Below are 27858 nucleotides of genomic sequence, written 5' to 3'. Positions count from 1 at the left end.
GGTCCCGATGTCTGTCTTCTCCCCAGATATCCTACAAAGCCTTGAGCTCCTTCGACACGGAGTTTGACCTGTCCAATCAGAGCGGCAGGGTGTTGAAACCGGCCAATGAGACAAGCCACATGTTCACCGGCCTCTACCCAGGCTCCACCTACTCCTTCACAATAAGAGCCTCCACTGTTAAAGGCTTTGGGCCCCCTGTTATCACCCAGTTTACCACCAAGATCTCAGGTAGGACTGTCAAACTAAGAGCTCAGATTGTTGTTTTTACTTTAAATGACTGCAATGAAGGAAGACAAGGTGAGCTTATTTTGTGTATCACAGTAGCACAAAGCGTTCACAAGTTTCTGCTGTCTCAACACGGACAGAGAAATATGCGTCACATGACCATAACTCTGGAGTAGAGAGAAAATTCAAATGTTTCCTGAAAGATGTCATTTTACAGCCAAAACTACAAAACAAGTTGGGCTGGGTGAGAAAGGGTTAACTCAATAGTGCTTCTCACTGGCTCTTACTGACATTTTATTTTGAAAAGCCAGTCGTGCGTTTAATCCCACGGAGCTTTCAGTCACAGTGTTCAGGCGGGTGAGAGTAAACAGGCAGACCGGACCTGGGTTTTCCCGACACAAACAGTCGAGCTGGAAGGAATCAGCTGATTCCACTGTGTCCTGTGCGCTCGGGTGTGGTTCTGCTCCTCGCCAGGCCTTTGAGTCATTTCCACTCTTTGCTTCAGTGTGAAGGTAAATCAGGAGGGAATGAGCTGAACATATTGTAACTCCTCCTCCTCTTCAGCTCCTCTGATGCCGGCGTACGATCAGGAGTCTCCTCTGAATCAGACCGACTCCACCGTCACCGTCCTGCTGAAGCCCGCTCAGAGCCGTGGGGCCCCGGTCAGGTAATGTACCTGTTCAAATATTCAGCAGCATCAATCTCCCACTCCATGAACATTTCATGACGTTGCTGTTAAAGATTAAAGCGCCGACGTGTACCGCCCTGAAGCAGGAAGTCAGGCGACAAACTGCTCACATCACTAACAGGAAATTAAGACTTGTCCTGAAATTAAAAAACACTCACTGTCTCACACACACACACTCACTGCTGCCCAGAGGGAGGCGGTATCTGCAGTAACAGTCGTCATGTCAACAGCTGAGTGGGCTCTGTCATCGGGCTTTAGCGAGGGATTTGGTTAATTAACAATCAGCGGGCGGGGCTAATCAAAGCCCACTTCTAACACAGAGGATTACCCAGGGATTATCAGTTAATGTGTCAGTCTCACACACACACTACAAACAGACAGGAAACAGCGTGTGAGACGGCGTCTCAGACAGGTAGGCTCTGCCGCTGATAATGAACACCTGCTTGTCACATGACTACAGGCCAAGAGCAGTGACCTAAAGGTGGAGACACTAAGGTGAGCTGTAATGGAGAGACTGGCAGGTATATTTGCTTAATCTAATGACACCCGGTTACGCCAATCGGAGGTCACTAAAATCAATATTGAATCGGTGTGCAACTTTGCCAAAACAATGTGGGACTCTGTAGTTTTCTCTGGTCCCCTCCCCAATCAGACCAGGAGTGACATGTTTAGCCGCATGTTCTCCTTAAATTGCTGGCTGTCTGAGTGGTGTCCCAGAAACGATGTGGGCTTCATAGACAATTGGCAAACCTTCTGGAGGAAACCTGGTCTTGTTAGGAGAGACGGCATCCATCCCACTTTGGATGGAGCAGCTCTCATTTCTAGAAATATGGACAAATTTATTAAACCCCCCCAAAATATGACTATCCAGAGTTGGGACCAGGAAGCAGAGCTGCAGTCTTACACGCCTCTCTGCAGCTTCCCTCCTCCTGCTACCCCTCCAAAAACCCATCTCCATAGAGACTGTGCCCATCAATCAGCAGATTTCTGGCTCCCAGGTGTGTTTCATACAGGTAAGGAGCTGACACCGGGAGCCTTCTCAACTCGTTAGCTGTATGAAAGACAGCTGTCCATAGAAGCAATCAGTATGTCCAGATTCAAACTCTGCACCATGACCAAGACCAAACAGCTTTCCAAGGATGTCAGGGATGAGACTGGACCTACACAAGGCTGGAATGGGCTACAGATGACAGGACAAAGATGACAATAGGTGGTGCGATAATTCGCAAATGGAAGAACCATGAAATAACTGCTCATTTCCCTCAGTGTGGAGTTCCACGCGAGATCTCACCTCACGGAGTCTCTATGATAATGAGGACACTGTGTTTTAACAGACCTCTCTGCATTGAATCATATCTGTTATTAACCTCTGTCTCTCTTCCACAGCATGTCTTTATCCTGTCTTCCTTCTCTCACCGCAACCAATCGCAGCAGATGGCCCCGCCCCTCCCTGAGCCTGGTTCTGCCGGAGGTTTCTTCCTGTTAAAAGGGAGTTTTTCCTTCCCACTGTCGCCAAAGTGCTTGCTCATAGGGGGTCATATGATTGTTGGGTTTTTCTCTGTATCTATTATTGTAGGATCTACTGTACAATATAAAGCGCCTCGAGGTGACTGCTGTTGTGATTTGGTGCTGTATAAATAATGATTTTTACTCATTTTAATTCTGAATAATTTGCTAAAAAAAAGATGAAAAACACAAAAGTGTCATTGTGAAATAATCACAGTGAGTCTTTCCGTGATACTGCAGCAGCCCCGCGTGCAGAGACACACAAAGTGTTGCATGCTGGGTAGCTGGTGGCCTCGACGCTTGTGCGTATCTACTGATGTACTGCTTGTGTTAACGAGCGTGGAGTAGGCTGTGGCAGTGGGCGTGGCTTTTGGTTCTGCAGTTAGTGTAAGTGCAGCTCGTACGCTCGCTGACTCCACATATCTGAGCCATGAAGCCGAGGATCAGTGTAGGGTCTTCCTTACACTACAAAGCGACTGTTGTTGCGATTTGAAGTCATCCAAACATGAATGTCGGCTTCGAGCTGTGTGTATCCTCTCAGACCTTCTTTGGATGGAGTTTGGTCCATATGACGGCGTTTCTCTCCACCCATCAGGAACCCTCAGCATTAAGTGAGAACAGTTTAACCTCACCCCACCTCTGTAGCTAACCACCAGACAGCAGCCCGACGTCACCAACCCTCCATGTAGGGGCGCGACGGGAGCCTATTCAGCCCCAGGGTAGGACCTGGACAGGCCCCCGTCTGTCGCAGGGCTAGCACATAGAGACAGACAACGACTGGGAGAGAACCCACGCAAACACAGGAGGAACGTGCAAACTCCACACAGAAAGACCTGATGGTGGAATTAAACTGTGAGGCAACCGTGCTGCCACTGCTGTGTGATGACTGGGTGGATGAAACCCAGTGAAGCTGTTGGAGGTGTATGTCAGCTGTTTATTCCTGCCTGCGTTTGCTCAGCAAGAGCAGTTCCAGTTCCACTTCAGCTTTCTTTGGTTTGCTAGATGTCTGAAAAGAATCTCACGGAAGCACCTGCACGTGCTCGTCGCCACTTCAGCGAGTGGCCGTGTTTTCTGTGCAAGCAGCGAGAGAGCGCTGCGAACGCTGCAGATCAGTCACTCGAACGTGACTCTTGTGTTTGAGTGGGGGCGAAGAAAGAGGAAGCTGAAAGGAGGAAAATGGATCTTTTCAGCTGAAGCGAGATCTGTTTTTCCTTTTGTGTAGGGGCGAGGCGTGTGTGTGTGTGATTTGCGCTGTGTTAATCGACATGATGTCTGATGTGAAATCCATCAGATTGAACAGATGCTGCTCCGAGATACGATTTAAGGTCTGCGTGTTTATATTTAACTTTCTCTCTGACACCACAGTGTGTGTTGGCCTTCAGGCACGCACACACAGATTCAAACACACGCGTATGTAGGATACGCGCATCACAGGACAAAAGGTGTTGCCGGCAGCGACCTGCAGCTGTAATCAGATTACTGTCTCACACACACACACACACACACAACAAGTCCTGCGACTCGAGCGTGGTGAAATGTGATTGGAGAAAGGACATAAAGAAAGAGACAGATGTGGGGGGGAGGAGAACTGAAAGAACGAGGCAGAAATGATCCAATTTGTTCTTCTTCTCTTCCTTTCAGAGGCGAATTAAAAACAGTGTGTTTGTGTCTGTGCGCCTTCCTGTCCTCCATTAGTTTCCTGTCCAGCAGGAAATGTGACAACACTGCAGTTTCACCCTCCACACCTTCAGATGTGTGTCAGAAACTGTGTGTGTGTGTGTTGATATGTAACTTCTGTCCTGAACTGGACTCCTATGAAAAACACAACTATTGTTTCCAGCGTCCCTAGGGACACACGCCGTCTTAAAAACTAACCGTGCTGCATTCAGGTGCAGCCCAGTATAAACCACATACAGGCTCTTCTGCTGGAAAAGAAAGTTTACTCTAGAGCCACAATACTTTCACTTCAGTTCAGTTCAATTTTATTTATACAGCAACAAATCACAGCAGTTGTCCCAATGAAAGATCCTGTTATACAGAGAAAACACTAACAATCAGACGTTGACCTTTGAGCAAGCATTTGGTGACAGTAAGGAGGAAAAACTTAACTGGAAGAAACCTCAAAACCGGGCTCAGGGAGGGGCGGGGCCATCTGCTGCGACTGGTTGGGGTGAGGGGAGGCAGACAGGATAAAGACATGTCCCAATTCCTAAGCCGGCCTTCAGAGGACCCGGCCCACATAGGCCGGGTTCTCTGAAGGCCGGTGAAATTGGCTGTGAAATTGGACGGTCGAGCCTTCAGTTTTGCGTCACCGCTGTCTCGGTGGAGTTTAATAAACTCGGCTGTCTGCTCCTTGTTATTTAAAATATAACAGGACACTATAAATATAACAGGAGTAAACTCTCGACCATCTCACACTTCTGTTTAATCAGGTTGATGTTTATTCAACTGTGTGAAAACTAAAACTTTAATCTCAGCCAAACCGATTTACTCAGGAACAAATGAAACATTGAAAAAAGCCAAAAATGTACATTTATAAGTTATCATAGTGACTTATATATCATGTTTAACCTAAGTAGTGAAGACCATGGGGATCTGAAATGATGTGCCGGGAGTCCGCTGCACTCGCCGGCTTCAGTGACCCTCGAGCTCCCGGCTAACTATTGAGCTGGTGGGTAACAGACGTCTCCAAACACATCAGAGCACTTTTACAAATATGTGATGTCTTGATAAACCGAGCAGATATACTCCATTGCCGCATTTGAAAAGTATTTTATATTATTATACAAATATTATAAATAATAATTGAATTAATAAAATATTTCAAAGAGTAATAAGAATAAGTTGCTTCTGCCATATTTGGAAACTGGAATTGGCGGGGCCGCGCTAGGAATTCTGGGATATGGTGGACCACGAACAATACACCCGACCCATCCTTCAAATCTGGGGAAATAAAGGACGCATTTGGAGCACCCTTCATTTCCTGGTTGTGACGTAATCGGCCTTCAAATGCGGCCTCCAAAGGATGCGGCCGAGGAATTGGCACATATCTAAAGACATGCTGTGGAAGAGAGCTGGGGATTAATAAGTGTGAAGAAAGAAGAAACACCCAGTGCATCATGGGAATCCTCCAGCAGCCTACACCTATTGCAGCATAACTAAGGGAGGATTCAGGGTCACCTGGTCCAGCCCTAACTATATGCTTTAGCAAAAAGGAAAGTTTTAAGCCTAATCTTGAAAGTAGAGATAGTGTCTGTCTCCTGAATCCAAACTGGAAGCTGGTTCCACAGAAGAGGGGCCTGAAAACTGAAGGCTCTGCCTCCCATTCTACTTTTAAATACTCTAGGAACAACAAGTAGGCCTGCAGAGCGAGAGCGAAGTGCTCTAATAGGGTGATATGGTACTACAAGGTCATTGAGATAAGATGGGGCCTGATTATTTAAGACTTTGTATGTGAGGAGCAGGATTTTGAATTCTGGATTTAACAGGAAGCCAAAACAGGAGAAATCTGCTCTCTCTTTCTAGTCCCTGTCAGGACTCTTGCTGCAGCATTTTGGATCAGCTGAAGGCTTTTCAGGGAGTTTTTAGGACATCCTGATAATAATGAATTACAGTCGTCCAGCCTGGAAATAATAAATGCATGAACTAGTTTTTCAGCGTCACTCTGAGACAGGATATTTCTAACTTTAGAGATGTTGCACAAATGGAAGAAAGCAGTCTTACATATTTGTTTAATATCAAATCAAATCAAATCACTTTTATTGTCACATCACATGTGCAGGCACACTGGTACAGCACATGCGAGTGAAATTCTTGTGTGCGAGCCCCACAAGCAACAGAGATGTGCAAACACAACAACACAAACGAGCAAAATACAAGAATGGCCAACCTGAAACTAATAAATATATGTACAATATATAATAGTGTATGCATTTCTGGATGTGTATACTAAATATTTTCCTACGTGTGTGTGTGTGTGTGTGTGTGTGTGTGTGTGTGTGTGTGTGTGTGTGTGTGTATACACATTTTTACAAATTAAATAGTAAAAAAATAAAAAATAATAAAAATAATAATAATAATAAAATATATAAAATATACAGAGTGAGACATGTGCAAAACAGTGGCGTTACTGTACAGTATGGAGTGCATAATGTTAAAGTTCCAGTAGTGAAGCTGAGGTGTCTATGACGTGTTCAGCAGTCTGATGGCCTGGTGGAAAAAGCTGCCTCTCAGTCTGCTGGTACGGGACCGGATGCTGCAGAACCTCCTTCCTGATGGAAGTAGTCTGAACAGTTTATGGCTGGGGTGACTGGAGTCCTTGATGATCCTCCCCGCTTTCCTCAGGCACCGCTTCCTGTAGATGTCTTGGAGGGAGGGAAGCTCACCTCCAATTATCCGTTCAGAGCACCGCACTACTCGCTGGAGAGCTTTGCAGTTGTAGGCGGTGCTGTTGCCATACCAGGTGGTGATGCATCCAGTGAGGATGCTCTCAATGGCACAGTGATAGAAGGTCCTGAGGATGCGGGGGCTCATGCCGAATCTTTTCAGTCTCCTGAGAAAGAAGAGGCGCTGCTGCGCCTTCTTCACTGTTTTGTTTGTGTGTACTGACCACGTAAGATCCTCAGCCAGATGTACACCAAGGAACCGGAAGCTGCTCACTCTCTCCACAGCAGCGCCACTGATGGTGATGGGGGTGTGTACTTCTCTGCACCTCCGGAAGTCCACTATCAACTCCTTTGTCTTTGCGACGTTGAGGGTGAGATGGTTGTCTTGACACCAGTGGGTCAGGGCGCTGACCTCCTCCCTGTAAGCCGTCTCATCACCGTTGGTGATAAGACCCACCACTGTAGTGTCGTCCGCAAACTTCACAATGATGTTGGAGCTGTTAGTGGCCGTGCAGTCGTAGGTGAGAGTGAGTACAGGAGAGGGCTCAGTACACACCCCTGTGGAGCACCAGTGTTCAGTGTGACGGGGGATGAGGTGATGCTGCCCAGTCTGACCACTTGGCGTCTGTCAGACAGGAAGCTAAGGATCCAGCTGCAGAGGGAGCTGCTCAGTCCTAGATCCTGCAGTTTCCTGTCCAGCTTCGAGGGAACGATGGTATTGAATGCTGAGCTGTAATCTACAAACAGCATCCTCACATACGTGTCTCTCTTCTCCAGGTGTGACAGGGCAGTGTGTAGTGTCAGGGCTATGGCATCATCAGTGGACCTGTTGTGGCGGTATGCGAACTGTAGAGGGCCCAGTGAGTCGGGTAGTGCAGAGCAGATGAAGTCCCTGACCAGCTTCTCGAAGCATTTGCTCACGATGGGGGTCAGGGCTACAGGTCGCCAGTCGTTCAATGAGGAGATGGTGGAGGATTTGGGTACAGGGACGACGGTGGCCATTTTGAAGCAGGCTGGGACTACAGACAGAGAGAGGGAAAGGTTGAAGATGTGTGTGAACACTCCAGCCAGCTGAGCCGCGCATGACTTGAGGACGCGGCCGGGAATCCCGTCCGGACCTGTAGCTTTGCGTGCGTTCACCTTCCTGAAGCACTTCCGCACATCCTCCTCAGACACAGTGTGCGCACTGACGTCATCCGCGGTGCGCACACTGTCTGGTCTCATGGTGTTCGCTGTGTCGAATCTAGCGTAGAATACGTTTAGATCCTCACACAGAGAGGCCGTGGTCTGCGGTGTGCTGGTTTTCCCTCTAAAGTCTGTGATCGTGTTTAGTCCCTGCCACATACTCCGAGGGTTGTCAAACTGTTGCTCCACCCTGTCCCTGTACTCACGTTTGGCTGCTTTGATCGTCTTCCGGAGTTGGTAATGTGCGTGTTTGTAGTCCGATGTGTTCGCGGAGGCAAAGGCGGTGTTCCGTGCCGCCAGTGCCGCGCGAACATCTCCGTTAATCCAGGGTTTTTGATTTGGGAAGGATTTAACTGTTCTGGATGGGACGACATCTTCCACGCATTTCCTGATAAATCCACAGACTGAGTCTGTGTATTCATCAATGTCTCTGGCGGCCACGTGAAACATTTCCCAGTCCGCGTGATCAAAACAGTCCCGCAGCGCAGACTCCGATTGGTCCGTCCAACAGTGCACCGCCCTCCGGGTTGGAGCTTCCTGTTTCAGCTTCTGCCTGTAGGCGGGCAGGAGCAGGATGGAGCGGTGATCTGATTGGCCGAATGGGGCGCGGGGGAGGGCTTTGTACGCATCCCGGAAAGAGGTGTAACAGTGGTCGAGTTGCCGGTTTCCACGTGTGTTGAAAAGGATGTGTTGATGGAGTTTGGGTGAGACTTTCTTCAGGTTTCCCTTATTAAAGTCTCCGGCTGTGATAAACGCTGCCTCTGGGTGTGCGGTTTCCTCGCTGCTGATCGCGCTGTACAGTTCCCTGAGTGCACGGTCAGTGTCGGCTTGTGGGGGAATGTAAACAGCCGTAATAATCACTGCTGTAAATTCCCTCGGTAGCCAGAATGGCCGGCACTTAATCATCAGGTACTCCAGGTCCGGTGAGCAGAAGGATTTGACCGGGTGCACGTTCGCATAATCACACCAGCTGTTGTTGATCATGAAACACACACCACCGCCTCTGCTTTTCCCAGTAAGATCCTGTGACCTGTCCGCGCGGTGCACAGAGAACCCCGGCAGTTGTATTGCGGAGTCCGGTACTTTGTCCGATAGCCAGACAAAGTAATATGTGCGTTGAAGGACATGTCCTGGTCAAAAATGACTCCAAGGTTCCTCACAGTGTTACTGGAAGCCAAGGTAATGCCATCCAGAGTAAGAGTCTGCTTAGATACCATATTTCCAAAAGTTGATTCTGTTCATCTGGACGTAGCGTTTTGTGTAAATAATGACTGAAACTAGCCCACTGAGGGAACAATGGGCTGGGAGGTCGGTTCCTTAATCATAATTATGCAAATTCTCATGACCATTGATCAACAACCACTGATCAATGTCCATGAGGACCATTCACAGAGAGTTGGGGAATAGCTTTCTTTAGGAGCCTTTCCAGCTTTGACAAAAGTCCAGCTGGGGTAACCACATTTACTCAGGGCCTTCTTGATGTTCTTCTGCCTCCCTGGCTGCTGTGTCAGTGGGGATGGTGATCGCTCTGTGTTGTAGCTTCTTGATAACACCCAGTTTGTGCTCCAGTGGATGATGAGAGTCAAACCTTAGATACTGATCCGTATGTGTAGGTTTACGGTACACGTCAGCTTGTAGATGTCCCCCATTACTGATGGAAATCTCACAGTCTAAGAAGGCTAACCTGCCACTTTTCATATCCTCCCTGGTGAATTTGATGTGTCGGTCCACTGAGTTAATGTGACCCATGAATTGTGGCACGTCCTGAGATTTGATTTTCACCCAGGTGTCATCCACATATCTGAACCAATGGCTTGGTGGTGTTCCAGGGTAGGATAGCAAAGCCCTCTTTTCCACTTCTTTCATGTACAAATTGGCCACAATGGGTGAAACTGGGAGCCCATGGCACACACATGTTTCTGCCTGAAGAACTGACCCTTGTATGTGAAGTAGGTGGAATGAAGACACAGTTCAAACAAACTTGGTCGATGCTGAGAGTGGTCCTGCTGCTGAGGTTGGGGTCATCCTGTAATCTCTTATGAACTACCTCCAACACTTCTGTGACTGGGATGCAAATGAAGAGAGATGTAACGTCGTACAAGACCATGGTTTCATCTGCCTCCATGATGACATCTCTCACCTTCTCAACAAAATCCAGGGTGTTCTGGATGTGGTGTTCAGAGCTGCCCACCAGCGGGTTGAGGATCAAAGCCAGAAACTTGGAGATGTTATAGGTGACCGAGTTGTTCATACAGACAATCGGTGTTAAAGTTGCACCCTGTTTATGTATTTTCATTGTTCCCTCAGTGGGCTGGTTTCAGTCATTATGCACATGTACTGTTTATAAGATTGAAACCTGCAGTCAGCTGAGACTGAAGAAGCCACTTGGATGATGACGAAACGTTTCTCTCCCTGAAAACGCTACGTCCAGATGAACAGAATCAACTTTTGGAGATTTACTTATCTGGGTGATTGAGCCTGCATCAAGACGTTAGATACCATATTTCTAAGATTTTCAGGGCCGAGTACAATAACCTCAGTTTGATCTGAATTAAGAAGCAGAAAGGCTTTATGTCTTTAAGACATAAAGACCTGGATTCATGGACAGATAGAGCTGGGTGTCATCTGATGATACTGCCTAAGGGAAGCATGTATAATGTAACTTAATAGAGGTGGTATAGTTCTTGAAGTGTTTTCACAGACCTGTGTGTGTGTGTGTGTGTGTGTGTGTGTGTGTGTGTGTGTGTGTGTGTGTGTGTGTGTGTGTGTGTGTGTGTGTGAGACTCCTGTGAGGAACACAACTGTTGTTTCCAGAGTACAAACACTGATAGAAACTAAGTGTTCTGTGTTCAGTTAGAACTAAAACAGTTTATGTCGAGTTTTCTGAAAGTCAGTTTTTGTGGTGTTTTAATGAAGTTGATCGACTGTGAAGGTTCTCAGTCATCCAGGTCATCGTAGTCAAAGGAGCTTGGAAAGAAAAGCGTCTGGACTTCTTTAAGTTACTTGAAGACGTTTCACCTCTCATCCGAGAAGCTTCTTCAGTTCTAAGGTCAAATGGTGGAGAGTCCCAGATATAAACCTAGTGGGAGTGACCCCCCACAGAGGGACAAAAGGACCCCCTGATGATCCTCTAATCCCCTGAGCCAAGGTGTGAAACTGGGCGTGGGTCACAATCAGCCAGGGTTTCGGGTGTGTTCATTGTGAAACCTGGCCCCACCTTATCATGCGAATTCCTGAGGTCAGATGGCCCAGGATGTGAGTGGGCGTTAAGGCGTCTGGGAAGGATCTCAAAACTGGATTATAGATGGCAGAGAGTTGGTGTCGTAAACCCCGCCTCTGTTCAAAGATGGTCACTCACAGTGGACATAGATTCTGCTTTCACTCCTCTTTCAAACCATCTGTCCTCTCTGTCCAAAATGTGAACACTGGCATCCTCGAAAGAGTGACCTTTGACCTTTAGATGCAGATGGACTGCTGAGTCTTGTCCTGTGGAGGTGGCTCTTCTGTGTTGTGCCATGCGCTTGTGAAGTGGTTGTTTGGTCTCTCCAATGTAGAGGTCTGAGCATTCCTTGCTGCACTGTACAGCAAACACCACATTGTTAAGTTTGTGTTTTGGCGTTTTGTCTTTCGGGTGAACCAGTTTCTGTCTGAGCGTGTTGCTGGGTCTGAAATACACCGGGATGTCATGCTTGGAGAAAACTCTCCTGAGTTTCTCTGATACACCGGCTACATAGGGGATGACAATGTTGTTGCGTCTGTCCTTCTTATCCTCCCTCGCTGGTGTCTGATCTTCTTTTCTGTGCCTCTTTGCTGACTTTAAGAACGCCCATTTAGGATAGCCGCACGTTTTGAGTGCTTCCTTTACATGTGTGTGTTCCTTCTTATTTTCCTTCAGGCTTAGAGGGAACATGTTCTGCCCGGTGGTGTAGGGTCCTGATTACTCCAAGTTTGTGTTCCAGAGGGTGATGGGAGTCAAAGAGGAGGTACTGGTCCGTGTGTGTGGGCTTCTGGTAAACTTCGATGTTGAGTTTGCCGTTCTCTTCAATGTGCACAGCGCAGTCCAGGAAAGGCAAACAGTTGTCCTTTGTGTCTTCCCTGGTGAACTTGATGTTTTTATCCACAGCGTTAATGTGCGCAGTGAAGGATTCCACTTCTTGTGTCTTGATTTTGACCCAGGTGTCGTCCACATATCTGTACCAGTGGCTGGGTACTCTTCCTTTGAAAGAGCCAAGAGCCTTCCTTTCCACTTCCTCCATGTAAAGGTTGCTACAATAGGTGACACGGGGGAGCCCATGGCACAGCCATGCTTTTGTCTGTAAAAGCCTTCGTTGTATTTGAAGTATGTAGTGGTGAGGCAGAGGTCTAACAGTGTGCAGGTCTGATCGGGTGTGAAGTTGGTCCTGTCCTCCAAGGAGCTGTCTTCTTGTAGTCGTTTTCTGACAGTCTCCACGGCCTCCGTGGTGGGTATGCAAGTGAAGAGAGAGACTACATCAAAGGACACCATGGTTTCATCTGGATCCAGGGTAAGTTTCTGGACCTTGTCGGTGAAGTCGGTGGAGTTCTTGATGTGGTGTGGGGTGTTCCCCACGAGAGGAGCAAGGATGGTAGCAAGGTGTTTAGCAATGTTATAAGTGGCTGAGTTTATGCTACTGACTATGGGTCTGAGTGGGACAGCTTCCTTGTGGATTTTAGGAAGTCTGTAAATGCAGGGTATGGCATCCCCTGGGTAACGGCGGTGATATCTAAGGCGGTCAATAATTTTGTCCTTTTCAAAGTCTTGAAGAAAAGCGATAACTTTATTTTTGTAGCTGCTTGTGGGGTCTCGCTTTAGGGCTTCGTAGGTATTGTTGTCACTGAGGAGAGTAGTGATCTTTGTGTGGTAATCTGTAGTGTAGTAATCTGTAGTGTCCACCATTTGACCTTAGAACTGAAGAAGCTTCTCGGATGAGAGGTGAAACGTCTTCAAGTAACTTAAAGAAGTCCAGATGCTTTTCTTTGCAAGCTCCTTTGACAATAAAGTTGATCATTTCTCTCGTGGAGAGTTTTAATGGATCTGACAGGTTTCCCGAAGTTGCTAAAGTTTCCTTAAATGTCGGTAGAGCTTGATCTGTCTTTTTCTGTCGATGCCCTTATAATGGTCAGACTGAGGTTTTAATGAGATGTTCATGAGGCTTTAAATCAGCACAGGAGCAATCAGGCAGCTCCTCCTCCTGACTGTCACATACAGAATGAAGTATCTGATATTTGTATGTCCTTTAAAATTCTTTGGTGGTCGATGGTGAACAGGATTTTTTTTATTCAGGGATAAGTAGGTGACAGCTACCTAGAATTATATATTTTTTAAAATATTATATCTCATGTTATTTCCCTTTCTTGTCTTCCTTTATGTCTTTTACCTGCGTATAGGATTTAATAGCAGCTCTGACAGGAGGAAATGAACGATCAGTTTAATGTCAAACTAAAGTTACAGCCTCCACACACAGACGGAAAGTTAATAAAAGTGAAGGAGAGTGTGATGGAGGAGAGGCATAGGTGACCTTTATGTGGAGCTGAATAATGAATCAACAGATGGGCAGAAGAAGAGCCGAGCAGTTTAATGTGTCGGCTTGTATGTGAACTGAAATCCAGCCAATTATCAGCAACAATCACGAACAGCAAAGCTCACAGCAGCAATTCTGCAACAACAAGAGTTGATCTTCATCCCATTTTCCTTTTTACGAACACATGCATTACTGATTCTCCCAAAGGTTCCTTTGACCGGACTTCTCAGCTGGAGCCATGGTCAAAGCTGCAGGATCCACAAACAGCTGATCCTGCTTTTCCCATAATCCAAACTGATAATGCCTCGCTTCAGTGCCAGCATCACAGTAAACATGTGACTCTGTTTTACAAGATCTGTTTACGGTTCAACCTGTCTGTCTGTAGTAAATACCAGGTGGTGGTGGAAGAGGAGCGCCCCCGCAGGCAGACCAGAGGCACTGCAGAGATTCTGCGCTGTTATCCAGTGCCCATTCACTTCCAGAACGCCACGCTGCTGGACTCCCAGTATTACTTCAGCGCTGAGCTTCCAATGAGCGAGCTGAGGGCGCCCATGCCCTTCTGTGTGGGTCAGTGACACATTCAGTCATTCACTCAGTCAATCAGTCAATTAGTTAGTCAGTCAATGGGTCTGTCAGTTATTGACTCAGTCAGTTGGCGAATCAGTCTGTGAGTCTCTTAATTAGTGAGTTAATAAACGAGTCAGTCAGTGATCCAGTCAATCATTCACTGAGTCAGTCTGTGAGTTCATCAGTGAGTCTGTTTACCTTTGTGTTTGTACAGGTGACAACAGGACCTACAGTGGTTACTGGAATGCTCCCCTCCTGCCTCATAAGAGTTATGGGATTTACTATCAGGCTGTCAGCACTGCCAATGGGGTGAGTTCACCTGTTTACAGGTAACACAACCAACACAGTGGAATTCAAATCATTTAAATCAGCTGGATCAGCTGTCATCGGCTCCTGTCTGCAGTCTACCATGGATATTCACGCAGATATCAATGGATCACTATGAGACTGAAGACTGAACCTGACTAAGTTGTTTTTATTGATTGATGCTAACTAAGTCGTGTTTTTGTTATAAGGTAACAATAAGGCAGAAGAAGAAAGTTTGAGAGAGACAGGAACTCCATAGTATGAATTCCCTGAGGCTTTCACACATTAACTAAAGACAGTATTTTAGTTGGTGTAGACTCACATCTTAGGAATGAACAAAGGGCATGCAGCACACATAAATTACATTTTTTTTAAAAAGGAAATGTATTCAAAACCAAGGTCGGTTGTAAGAGGGTCTGTGTTGGATGTAGAAGCCACGTCCGAAGCTCACTCTGACTCCTCTGTCTTTGTATATGCGTGTGTATATGTAAGCACGTATCTCCAAAAACTTGATTCTGTTCGTCCTGACGTAGCGTTTTGTGGGAGAAGCGTTTCATCATCATCCAGGTGACGTCTTCAGTCTCAGCTGACTGCAGGTTTCAATCTTATAAACAGCACATTTGCATAATGACTGAAACCAGCCCACTGAGGGAACAATGGGCTGGGAGGTCAGTTCCTTAATCTTAATTATGCAAATTCTCATCATCATTGATCAACAACCACTGATCAATGTCCATGAGTCCCATTCACAGAGAGTTGGGGAATGGCTGCAATCACAGCATTGTAAGATGGTGACAGATGTACCCTTAGGCCACTCCTCCATTCAGAGATGGTCTTTCCCTTTTCACGTAAATGGCCTCCTGGATCTGCTGGAGCTTTCTTTAGGAGCCTTTCCAGCTTTGACAAAAGTCCAGCTGGGGTAACCACATTTACTCAGGGCCTTCTTGATGTTCTTCTGCCTCCCTGGCTGCTGTGTCAGTGGGGATGGTGATCGCTCTGTGTTGTAGCTTCTTGATAACACCCAGTTTGTGCTCCAGTGGATGATGAGAGTCAAACCTTAGATACTGAACAAGAACTGTATGTGCAGGTTTACGGTACACGTCAGCTTTTAAATGTCCCCCATTGCTGATGGAAAGCTCACAGTCTAAGAAGGCTAACCTGCCACTTTTCATATCCTCCCTGGTGAATTTGATGTGGTTTGAGGGCGGAGTCAAGGAGGCCATTTACGTGAAAAAGACCATCTCTGAATGGAGGAGTGGCCTAAGGGTACATCTGTCACCATCTTACAATGCTGTAATTGCAGCCATTCCCCAACTCTCTGTGAATGGGACTCATGGCCATTGATCAGTGGGTTTTGGTCAGTGGTTGTTGATCAATGGTCATGAGAATTTGCATAATTATGATTAAGGAACTGACCTCCCAGCCCATTGTTCCTTCAGTGGGCTGGTTTCAGTCATTATGCAAATGTACTGTTTATAAGATTGAAACCTGCAGTCAGCTGAGACTGAAGACGTCACCTGGATGATGACGAAACTTTTCTCCCACAAAACTCTACGTCCAGATGAACAGAATCAACTTTTGGAGATTTACTTACCTGGATGATTGAGCCTGCATCAAGATGTAAGCATGTAAGCAAACTGCAGATAGTCAGATTAACAGCAACATTATTTTGTCTTTATCTGCCATTGTAGAAATTCATTTCATGTAAACAATAAAGTGGCACACTGTGTGATAATCTCCACCCTGATAGGACTTTTTTAAACATGTGTTTTCAGTGACCCAAAAGCTCCTGAACCTGACCGAGTCATTTTTAGTACCTGTTGTTTTTGTGCCTGAAACAAAGCTTCTCTGAGACTGTGCGGTAAAAACAGACTGCCAGGCAGCTTTGAACCTTCATCTTTGGTTTCTGTATGAGTTTGTGGTGGATTATTCTGAATACCAGATGATGATGATGAAGATGACAATAATGTTGTCTTGAGGAAGAGAATTCACTTTAAATCCAGACTAATATTTTACTTGTGTTAGCTCAGGTGTTTACCTAAGCATTCCGGGGTTAAACCAGTTGTGCACACAGTGTTTATCAGAGAGCAAACACTCTGGCTTTTATTTTAAAAAGTGGCAGGTGTCAAGATATCCAATCACAGCGTGCAGCCGAGCCCAACGGCGGCGTGCGACAGAGCAACGCTTCCCCTTTTAACAAAGGTTCCACATGATTCTGCTCTGTTCTGTCAATTTGAACACTTTCTCTGTTCTTCCTGTCATAAAACCAGATGAGTGAGACCGAGACCACACACACACACAGACACACACACACACACACACACACACACACACACACACACACACACAGACACAGACACACAGACACAGACACACACACACACACACACACACACACACACACACACAGACACACACACACACAGACACACACACAGACACACACACACACACATACACACACACACACACACAGACACACACACACACACACACACACACACAGACACACACACACAGACACACACAGACACACACACACACACACACACACACACACACACACACAGCTGTTTAATAGGGGTGCAGAAAGTTTCAGCAGCCTGACCAGTGACACTAATAGGCTACAGTGTGTGTGCGTGTGTATGCCATATATGTGTGTAATGAAAAGACAAATTTTAACAGTTACACACATATTGTATTATGTTGGGTGTTAATTATTGATGCTGGGAGGTTTAATTTGTATGTGCGTGTCTGTGTGCTGAATAATGCAGCAGCTGTAGTGCTTTTTACTGTCGCCTCGCTTTGCTCTGTGTGTGTGTGTGTGTGTGTGTGTGTGTGTGTGTGTGAGGATGAATATTCATGAGCTCTTGTGGTTAATTTGTCGGCTGTTTGTTAAAACCAGAAAGACACAAGATGTTCTTGCTCGCCTTTCACCAAAACCTGCCTCACGCAGTGTGTGTGTGTGTGTGTGTCTGTGTTATATGTGAGTGTGTGTTGGCTGGTAAATGCCAGCACAGGCACTGATCCACAGCAATTTGCCTTCTGTCCACTCTGTTTACGATGAGTGTGTGTGTGTGTGTGTGTGTGTGGGTAGTTGCCAGATGTGACAGCTAATATGTCGGCATTTGTGTTGACAGGAAACTAATTTGCTCTTCTCTCCAACAGGAGACAAAGATCGACTGTGTGCGAGTGGCCACTAAAGGTAAGAGCCTGCATTTTACTTTGAAATTTATTCAGTACCAGTTGGACCCTTTTCATTTTATTTTGAAAAATTATAATCAGAAAAATTCTGTATGTACCTTTTCATTAGCTGCATGTGAAAGGTAAATGTGCAAGGTCTTATTTTGAAAATGGTTATAGACATTTGATTAAAGGTACAAATGTAATTTTTATTTTGAAAGTTTATGTTGTTAAATGTGAAATTCTACAAAATGATGTTGGTGGCAGTACAGTTTAATTTGAAAGGTTATAGAATACATTTTAGTGAACACAAGGTCCCATTTCTATAAGATTCGTAAAAGTCTTCCTTAATATTTATTTTGAAAGGTAGTTTGTATCATTTTATTTTGAAAAGTGTGTAGTTGTTGGAGTTGTAGGCTAATGGTTCTAGAGGTATAATGGCTCACAGATGGCTGCTTGTCCCTGACACCTATCCTCCAATCAGAGGAGGACCATGGACTCATGTCCTCGACACACACACACACACGCACACACACACACACACACACGCACAGAGAGAGAGCTCTGTGCTACGCTAATATCAGGCTAAACCCAGGCTAATGACGGGGCCTGTATGGGTGTCCAGAGAGCACAGCACAGCTAAACAAAAACACTGTTATCTCCCCTGATGGACATCCAGGATCAACCAGACACACACACACACACACACACACACACACACACACACACACACACACACACACACACAGTAATCGACTGTTCTGGCTTTAATCAGCTCTTATTGGAGCTCGTGTTTCTGCTGGCTAACAACACCATATGCTGATTGGCTCTGTCGGTCCCTACGTACCTGTCAGTCATACTTTAGTGGCCAACCCCAGGGGGTAGGACCCCCCCCCCCCCACCCACCATATTGCCTTTTAGAGTACCCATGATGCCTTGCAGCACTAACAGAGCTGCTGTGATGTGAACGGCTGCTGAATGTTAAAACACACCGAGACAGCAGAAAGTAAAGGTGTAAAATGAAGCATGATACCGCCTCTGTGAGCGTGTGAAGCAGGCGTGACGTTTAAATGCAGCCAGACAGAAAAAAGACTCACTTCCTTCCATCTCTGCACACGATCAACTCCACCTTATTTCAAAAGAACAAAGGAGAAATGCTGCACCCTCAATTATGAAGCGTGTGGAGAGAAACGCACATTTGAGCTGACATTCAGCCTCACGTTAATGATGATTTTTATTCCAATAATAACTTTATGTTTCATCAGCAATAACCAAAAATGCTCATAAAAATACATACATGAGAGAAAATATCAATGTGTCAATAATAACAGCACGAAGAAAAACACAGGTTAAAACTCCTGTTTTATCACACCTGTACCGCACCTCGGGTTAGCGGTTGATCTTTGGACTTCATGCTTGCTGTCTCTGATATCAAACAGGGACAGGATTATGTTTGTGGACACCTCAGATTGTGAATCCAGTAATTGAGAACGAGGTGATGCAGGAGCTTCACGTCGGTGCCGCAGGTGCATCTGCTGAAACTCGAGTTTGACTCTGAGCTAAATCGGAGTCAGAGTAAGTTTTCTGGAGAACGAGACGACGTAGGATTTTGAACCTGATATCGTGGGTGTGTCCACCAGGAGCCTGAGCGGCGGTGCTGGAGGTTACAGTTTTTTTTGTTTTTGTCTTTTATGATTGGTTATTGTGCACATGAATCCCGTTTACACTCTTTGTTCTGTCCTTCATAATCACTGACTTTATTGTCGATGAGTCATATAAGCAGTTCTTTGGCCTGCATGCAGGAGCTGTTCTCAGTCAAATATAAACCAGCATCATTTTTTGGACCTGATTAGTGTCCAGTATAAAACCATTCATGGCCCAGCAGAGACCCTTCACTAAGTCAGACTCAACATTCATGATCTGTATGCACTGACTGATCGCCATGGTAACACCGTGAGTATATGTATATACACTGATTGATCCTTTTTTAATAAACACATTTTTTCTAACTGACCTCTGTGAGTGCGATGAACACATGGTTAGGAGATTCCTGTTCTTTCTCTGCTTCTGCTGCTTGATTGATTGATTAATAACATCTGATCACTGATTGGCTGATTAACGAGCTTCTCTTCCAGGTATGTTTAGGTGAACAGCGCTCTGCTCTCCTCTGTTTGGCTCACAGTTCAGTTTAAATCAGTTTGGACTGAAGAAGAAGACTAACAGGGGTTTGCTGCAGTAAATCAATACTGATCTATAATCAATAGGCAGCGAATCAGTCAGACCTCAGCAGGAGAAAGGTCGTGTCTTCAGGTACACCCAGTTTATGATTGGTTACCTGTACAGGAAGGAAAGAGGTGATGTCATTCTGGGAAGGTCAGAGTGTTTCCATAGCAACCAAATGTCGTCTCTTAGTAACCCCGATCAACAGTTACAGTTCAACATTAACCTTTTATTAAAGCCTCTTAAAACAAACACTAGCTTTTTCATGTAGGATTTTATATTCCCATAGTCAGGTGAAGTGTTTTGGATGGCTGTGGCTTACAGAAGTCCACGAGGAAGACTGCTGACCTCACAGCTGTCCAGATGATGATGATCAGCATCCTGCAGGAGGGTGAATGCACAGAAGGTCACCGCTAAAAAGGTCAACTGTTCTCACAGGGGTGGGAGTGGAAAGTTCACCGGGAGGGAACAGTGGAGGAAAAGGTGCACAGACAGCAGAGGACTGTGAAGAAAAGTCCACTTGAGAACTTTCAACAAGCATCAGCAATTGCCAGGTGAAGAGGAAGGAGCTCCAGCCCTGGTACCAGAGACAATGAACCTCTCACTGGGCTGATCAGCAGGAGAACTGCTTTGAACTCGGTGCAGGAGTCTGGAGGAGGAGGGCAGAGACTCAGGTTCAGGTCAGAGCCAGGTGTTACAGCACTTCATGCTTCTGTCTGCTGAGAGCTTTTTTTTGCTCGCCACCTGACCAGGTTGTTACTGTTTCACCCAAATCTCAGAGAAACCTCTGATCCAAAGATCCCGGTGAGCTAAAGGCCTCCATCAGAGCAGCGTGAGCTTCTGCAACTTCAAAGAATTTAAGGGAAGCACTCACAGATGGGACACCAACCAAAGCAGTGAAAGTTATGTGAATGTGATGGACAGAGCCGCTGTCCTCGCGGCTTCAGGCAGGATGTGGAGCTGCTCGGCTCGAGCTCAGCTGCAAGCGGAGCGACGCCGATCAGCAGTTTAAAGCTGCCACCAAGAGTTCTTCACACGATCAGAGCATTCAAGTGACTTTATTTAAACCCAGATGAGTGCAGCGTTTCCTGCTTTATTGATAACAATGATAATGATAATAATGAGACAGCAGGTGGAAGCACTGGGTCAAAATAAGGAGACGACTCGAGTCACAAACGCTGAGTGCTGTGTGCTGTGTTAGCATTGTGTTAGCGCTGTGTTAGCGCTGTGTTAGCGCTGTGTTAGCATTGTGTTAGCGCTGTGCTGTGACAGGAGAGCAGGGCGCTGTGTGTTACTAATGTTTCTGCTGCAGTACAGACCTGCCATCTCTCTCTCTCTCTCTGTCTGTCTGCATGCCTTCCTGGATGAATAGCCGCTATAATCGTCACCCAGCTCACCACGCCCTACATTCGCATCGCCCCGGCAGCAGGCGACAAGCAGCTAACAGGTCAGCACACACACGCTGCACACACACAGACTCACACTGACTGGAATCTCTGGCTTTAATGGCTTTATTGGATTAATAATTTCTAATAAGAGAGGCGCTCATGTCTGTGGAGCTCAAACATGACTGAACAGGAAATGATGTTGTGATCTTTCTGACTGTTTGGCCTGTGACGCGTCACACTCGGCACGAATCAAAGTAAAATAAATGACCCCGAAACACATCTGAACAAAGATGGAGGCGACTCTGTCATCGTTTGATTTGCAGTTATAGAGATTGACAGACCACGTGACTTTCGCGCATTGCATGCCGGTAACTCATGGCAAAACAATCCAAGTACCGCATCAAATGCAAGCATTTGCAGCACCGCAAAACGTTCATTCTTCGGTTCCAATAAATTCTTGCTTTTTCTTTGCCCCCCAAAAAGGTATGTACAAAACAAAGGAGAACAATGCCGGTCCGTACAAAGACAGACTTAATGAAAAGTCAAAGAAAAGATACGAGGAAAAAAATCAAACCAGTGAAAGTGTCGGACCCTTATGAGCACACAGAGGGAGAAAAGACGTCAGCGTGCTGCCCAACTTTCACCACGCTCATATTTATAATTATGCGGTTCTTGGAGTGAGTGCATACACTCGTGAAGTTTAGTAACTTCAGGTCACTGCAACAAGCCCAGGTACAGTTTACCGACGGATGGGTACAGGACCTTGAAATGCACCGTGTAGAAAGTAAAGACCATCGTACAAACAAAGTTTACCAGTCTCACAAATCGTCTTCATAAATACACATTCGTTAACCGTTTATTAATAGGACCTTTGAGCTCAATGGTAATTAATTAGTAGTAGAAATAATTTCTGGTACCCATCACAGAAATGTAGCAGTGACAATAATACTGTATGCTGTAATCGTACTGGACAATTAGTGATACAGAACAACTGTTTTATCCTGTGAATAAAAGTATATGTTTTTGTCAATGTACCATAATAACAGAAGCGAAACACAATATTGTGTCAGGACAATTCACTATTTATGCACAATAAATAAAGGAGCATAGCGCGACAATTTCTGTTCAGCGCCAGACTTGCTTGTAACCTATATCACTAATTATGTTAAGAAAAATGACGCATTAACTACAACAGCAGACTGACCTTTGTGGAAATGCTTGGAGCAGACTAACCTGTGAGCTGGAGTGTTCTGGGACGTTATATTTGCTCTTTGAATGGCTGCAATCCAGTCGCGTCTTTGTTACCTCGGAAACATGGCTCGAACAATTTCTCTTCAACGACGTAATCCGATAACAACCGATCTCTTTACCCATCGGCTTCCCGTGGCTGTCATGCGACCGGCTATTGCAGTTAATAATACAACGGCTTCTTGACATTTTTGTGTTTCTTTTTATCGCTGTATAACTGATTTCAATTGAAAGCCTGCGTGCGCTAGTACCTCTTGCCACGAGTTCCCAGAATTCTTTGCGGTTTTACCCCTGAGTGACGTCACATTTTCAATCTCTATTCCCATCTTTAAAAATCTCAGATCAGCCCAAAAACTGTAGAATTGTGTTTCATAGTCAGTCCAGCAGAGGACACCGAGCTAACAATGCAGCAGTTGATGACCGAACCCTGCTTGGATCTACTGCTGCCACCCAGCTGCAGGTCCGTCAGCTCAGGTCTCAGCTGAAGGTAACAGCACTTCCTATTCTCGTGTTAAGCATTCATGGAACCTCAGGGTCCTGCTAATCTGTAACCGGAAGGTTGCCGGTTCGATCCCCCTGCTCTTTCTGTCCTGGTCATTGTGTCCTTGGGCAAGACACTTCACCTACCGCCTACTGGTGTTGGCCAGAGGGGCCGGTGGCGCGATATGGCAGCCTCGCTTCTGTCAGTCTGCCCCAGGGCAGCTGTGGCTACACCTGTAGCTGCCTCCACCAGTGTGTGAATGTGAGAGTGAATGAATAGTGGAATTGTAAAGCGCTTTGGGTGCCTAGAAAAGCGCTATATAAATGCAATCCATTATTATTATTATAATAACGCGCTGCAGGTTCTGTAGAAGCAAGGCGGTCAGACAACGGCTGCAGAGGCTCTGTAGGTATGTCCCAATTCTTAGGCTGCATCCTCCTGAGGCCGTATTTGAAGGCCGATAACATCACAGCGACGCAACGAAGGCTGTCCCAATTCGTAGACTCGTCCGAGTCCGGCCGACAAATGCGTCCCCCTTTTCCCCAGATTTGAAGGATGGGTCGGATATATCCTTCGTGGCCATATCCCAGAATTCATAGCACGGCCCAGCCAATTCCAATTTCCAACAATGATGGCCGCTACTAAGTTTTAAAATTACTCTTATTATTCTTTCTGGGTCACAAAATAAACGTTTAACATATTTTCAGGCAAGAATGTAGCTGTGTAAACTTCAAATATCTGCTTGGTTTATCAAGACATTGCATATTTGCAAGTGCTCCGACGTTTTCGGAGACGTCTGTTACCCACCAGCTCGAGGCTCACTAAAACCGTCAAGAACAGCGAACTCCCAGCACATCGTTTTCAAACCCCCCGCGGCCTTTCGCTACGAATATGTGATATATAAGTCACTCAGATAACTTAAAAATTTAAATTTTTGGCTTTTTTCAGTGTTTTCTTTGTTCCTTGATAAATCGGTTTGGCTGAGATTAAAGTTATAGTTATCACACAGCTGAATAAACGTCAAACTGATTAAACAGAAGTGTGAGATAGTTGAGAGTTTACGCCAGTATCCTGTTATATTTTAGATAGCAAGGAGCAGACGGCCGAGTTTATTAACCCTTTAAGACCTACCATAGAACCAAGTCCGCCAAAGCTTATATTATATTTTTACATGTTGTAGTGCCATTTTTGGGAGCATTTCAAGTTGATATACATTAATACAACCATTATAACCCAACTTTTAATAATATGTATGCCTTAAGTGCATAGTAATTACATAAATTGCAAAAAAGTGAAATAAAGTAAAAATTTAAAATCGTTTTTTGTTTTTTTTAACATATATTTCTAGTTAGAGAAATTTAAGAGGCTTATCCCTCAAAACTGTAAATACAAAAAAGTTGCACAAAATAGTTTCCCACCACAGGAAATTTATTTTAAATGTCTTCATAGTTTTATTTTTGAAATACACCAATTTTTATATACTGCAGGAAAAACGAAAATAAATATTATAATGAAAATCTGCAAAAAGCAGCATATGCATCAAAAGAAACTATTTCCAGCAGTGCAATATGAGTCCTAAGCATCCCAGAAACGACATAGAAAGTCATAAAGTCAAACATGACTTTGAAAAACACCAGTATAGGCTCATAAGGCCCTGATGGTAAAAAAAAACTACATTTCCGCAAAATGACGTCACTTCCGGTTTCGGGCAGGTCATGGCGGACATGCGATAGTTCGCGCTGATGGACGTAGGAAGTGTTACAAACAGCTGATCGAATCGGCAAAGGGTGTTTCTGGAATATTATGTTTTTGTTGCTGCAAGTGCTTTTTATGCAGTTTTTGCAAAGCTATATGTGGAAGGAAACCGTGACCGAGGACAAGCTGATGGCATAAGATGTGAGTACAACTTCTCCGGTTTCATATGCAAACAAATTATTGCGCTAGCTTACATGGTTGCAGTGCTACCGGGATTTAAAAATAGTTATGTAAAACGGAGCGTGCCCGCTCCAACTGGCTTTAAAGGGTTAAACTCCACCGAGGCAGCGGTGACGCAAATCTGAAGTCTAGACCGTCCCATTTCACAGCCGTTTACTTCCAGCCTATCCGGCCCACCTAGACCATGAAGGCCGGGTCCTCCGAAGCCTGTGGTCTATGAATTGGGACACAGCTTGTGTGTGTGAGGCCGAGGGTCTTTTGAGAGTCCCAGAGTCACACACAGAAGGATTATTCTCACTGTGAGTCATGCTAAGCTGCACTGCTCGAGTCCAAGAATATCAACACAACACAGAAACAAGGAAGAGTTTACATCATCTGGAGATAAACCTCAGGGAGGGCAAAGCCATGATTGTGTGTCTGTGAGTCTGTGTGAGTGTGTGTGTGCGTGTGTGGACTGAACAGGTACAAACACACACACACACACACACACACACACACACAAACACAGATTCACAACTCACAGAAAATTACATTTAAATATTTACCAGCCTGAAAGTGGAAACTTTCAACACACACACACCAACTGTGTGTGTGTGTGTGTGTGTGTGTGTGTGTGTGTGTGTGTGTGTGTGTGTGTGTGTGTGTGTGTGCTACCAGCAGTCCTCAAATACTAACAGCTGTTCGCCTTGTATCCACACACTGAAGCACACACAAACACCTCCCACGCAGCGTGACTGGCTGAAGCCCTGAAGCAGAAAACAGCTTCACTTTCACATAAAAACAGCTTCTCCATGGCCCGCTGTGACACACATGCAACAACACATACATACAAACTACACACACGCCACACACAAGGAGACACACAGATAAATTCTGTCTTCAAAGCAGTGTTTTGATAGCCTTTAAACTGAAAACAGCAGCTCTCTGCCTCCAAGGGGGGATACTGTCTGTGTGTGTGTGTGTGTGTGTGTGTGTGTGTGTGTGTGTTTGTGTGTGTGTGTGTGATGAAACAGAAGGGAGCTGATAGTCGAGTTCGTCTGACCTTGAAGAGACGAAATGAAAACAGAAAATAAAAGAAACCAGTTCAGTAAACTGCAGCTGAGCTGGTTTCATGGATCAGACATGAAGATTATTAAATATTAGGTCTCTCTCCTCCAAGTCTCTGTTAGTACATGACTTCAATTTCAATTCAATTCAATTTTATTTATATAGCACCAAATCACAACAAAAGTCGCCTCAAGGCGCTTCATAGATACAGAGAAAAACCCAACAATCATATGACCCCCTATGAGCAAGCACTTTGGCGACAGTGGGAAGGAAAAACTCCCTTTTAACAGGAAGAAACATCTGGCAGAACCAGGCTCAGGGAGGGGCGGCCATCTGCTGCGACCGGTTGGGGTGAGAGAAGGAAGACAGGATAAAGACATGCTGTGGAAGAGAGACAGAGATTAATAACAGATATGATTCAATGCAGAGAGGCCTATTAACACATAGTGAGTGAGAAAGGTGACTGGAAAGGAAAAACTCAATGCATCATGGGAATCCCCCGGCAGCCTACATCTATTGCAGCATAACTAAGGGAGGATTCAGGGTCACCTGGTCCAGCCCTAACTATATGCTTTAGCAAAAAGGAAAGTTTGAAGCCTAATCTTGAAAGTAGAGCTAGTGTCTGTCTCCTGAATCCAAACTGGAAGCTGGTTCCACAGAAGAGGGGCCTGAAAACTGAAGGCTCTGCCTCCCATTCTACTTTTAAATACTCTAGGAACAACAAGTTAATAGTGATCAACAAATCGATTTACTCTGCCTTACAGAACCCTGGTTGCAGCAGGATGATTATGTTAGTTTAAATGAGTCAACACCCCCGAGTCATTCTAACTACCAGAAATCTCGAAGCACAGGTCGAGGGGGCGGTGTGGCAGCAATTTTTCACACCAGCCTATTAATCAACCAAAGACCCAGACAGACTTTTAATTCATTGGAAAACTTAATGCTTAGCCTCGTCCACCCCAGCTGTAAAACTCAGAAACCAGTCTTGTTATTATATATCGTCCATCTATCTACATAACTGTCTAGATACTTATGTTGCTACATACATTCCCTGTGTAGGTACCTCTTAGAGTTTAAGTTTATTTTTTTCTTCTCTTATCCTAAAGGAATTTTAATGTAAAAATCTACATGCTGCTAACAGAGAGATGTCAAACTGTATTTTATTGTTCTGGTAACAGTGACAACAAAGATCTATTCTATTCTACTCTTTCTTTAAAAAAAAAAAGATTTATTGATTTTTTATTTTGGAATACAAACAGCAACAAATCAGCACAGCCAAATACAAATAAGAAGAAGAGAAGAAGAAAAAAACAGATACATGAGCAGTGTTGGGTAAGTTACTTTAAATTTGTAACTTAGTTACATTACTAGTTACTGCTATCAAAAGTAAAATGGTAAATGGTCTGCATTTGTATAGCGCTTTTCTAGTCCATAGGACCCCAAAGCGCTTTACACTACATTCAGTCATCCACCCATTTACACACACATTCACACACTGGCGATAGCAGCTACATTGTAGCCACAGCTGCCCTGGGGCGCACTGACAGAGGCGAGGCTGCCGGACACAGGCGCCACCGGGCCCTCTGACCACCACCAGTAAGTAACTCAGTTACTTTAAGTTACTCGTTACTTTCAAAGTAACTAGTTACTAAGGAAAGTAACTTTGGTTTCACCCAGAATTCTCTTATTAATGTGTTGCTTCCCTAACGGGATTCCCAGCAAGGATGCCAGTCTTCTAGCTTGCTTTCATGTTAGCAGTATACTGCCACAAGTGCACTGTGCCACCTAATGACCTGAACCTAAAATGGTTAAAATGGCAGTGTGAGTGCAAGTTAATGATGAAATAAATGAAACTATATTAGAAACTAACAATGTTTGTTTATGTGTCACTTTTTTATCAGTCTGTTTAATCTTTTTCTATTGTTTCAACCCTCTGCAAATGCAAACACATCAT

General features: G+C 45.2%; 1 protein-coding gene across 8 annotated transcripts in view; it reads left to right on the top strand.

Moving 5' to 3' along the window:
- The window catches only part of LOC309714356 (receptor-type tyrosine-protein phosphatase mu-like), a 220385-nt gene that overhangs the window by 98870 nt on the left and 93657 nt on the right, over positions 1-27858 (top strand). For 6 of the 8 annotated variants that reach the window (XM_082546725.1, XM_082546721.1, XM_082546724.1 and 3 more), the window contains exons 13-18: positions 27-228; positions 790-892; positions 13915-14096; positions 14311-14405; positions 17571-17607; positions 21178-21252. In XM_082546725.1, the coding sequence (XP_082402851.1) occupies positions 27-228; positions 790-892; positions 13915-14096; positions 14311-14405; positions 17571-17607; positions 21178-21252 (694 nt within the window). The remainder of the gene's footprint in view (positions 1-26; positions 229-789; positions 893-13914; positions 14097-14310; positions 14406-17570; positions 17608-21177; positions 21253-27858) is intronic. The other 2 variants (XM_082546726.1, XM_082546722.1) reach the window with 1 other exon arrangement.

This window comes from Aulonocara stuartgranti, assembly GCF_965226115.1.
Source record: "Aulonocara stuartgranti genome assembly, chromosome: 9".
Taxonomy (NCBI): Eukaryota; Metazoa; Chordata; class Actinopteri; order Cichliformes; family Cichlidae; genus Aulonocara; species Aulonocara stuartgranti.
This window is presented reverse-complemented; position numbering and strand designations above follow the sequence as displayed.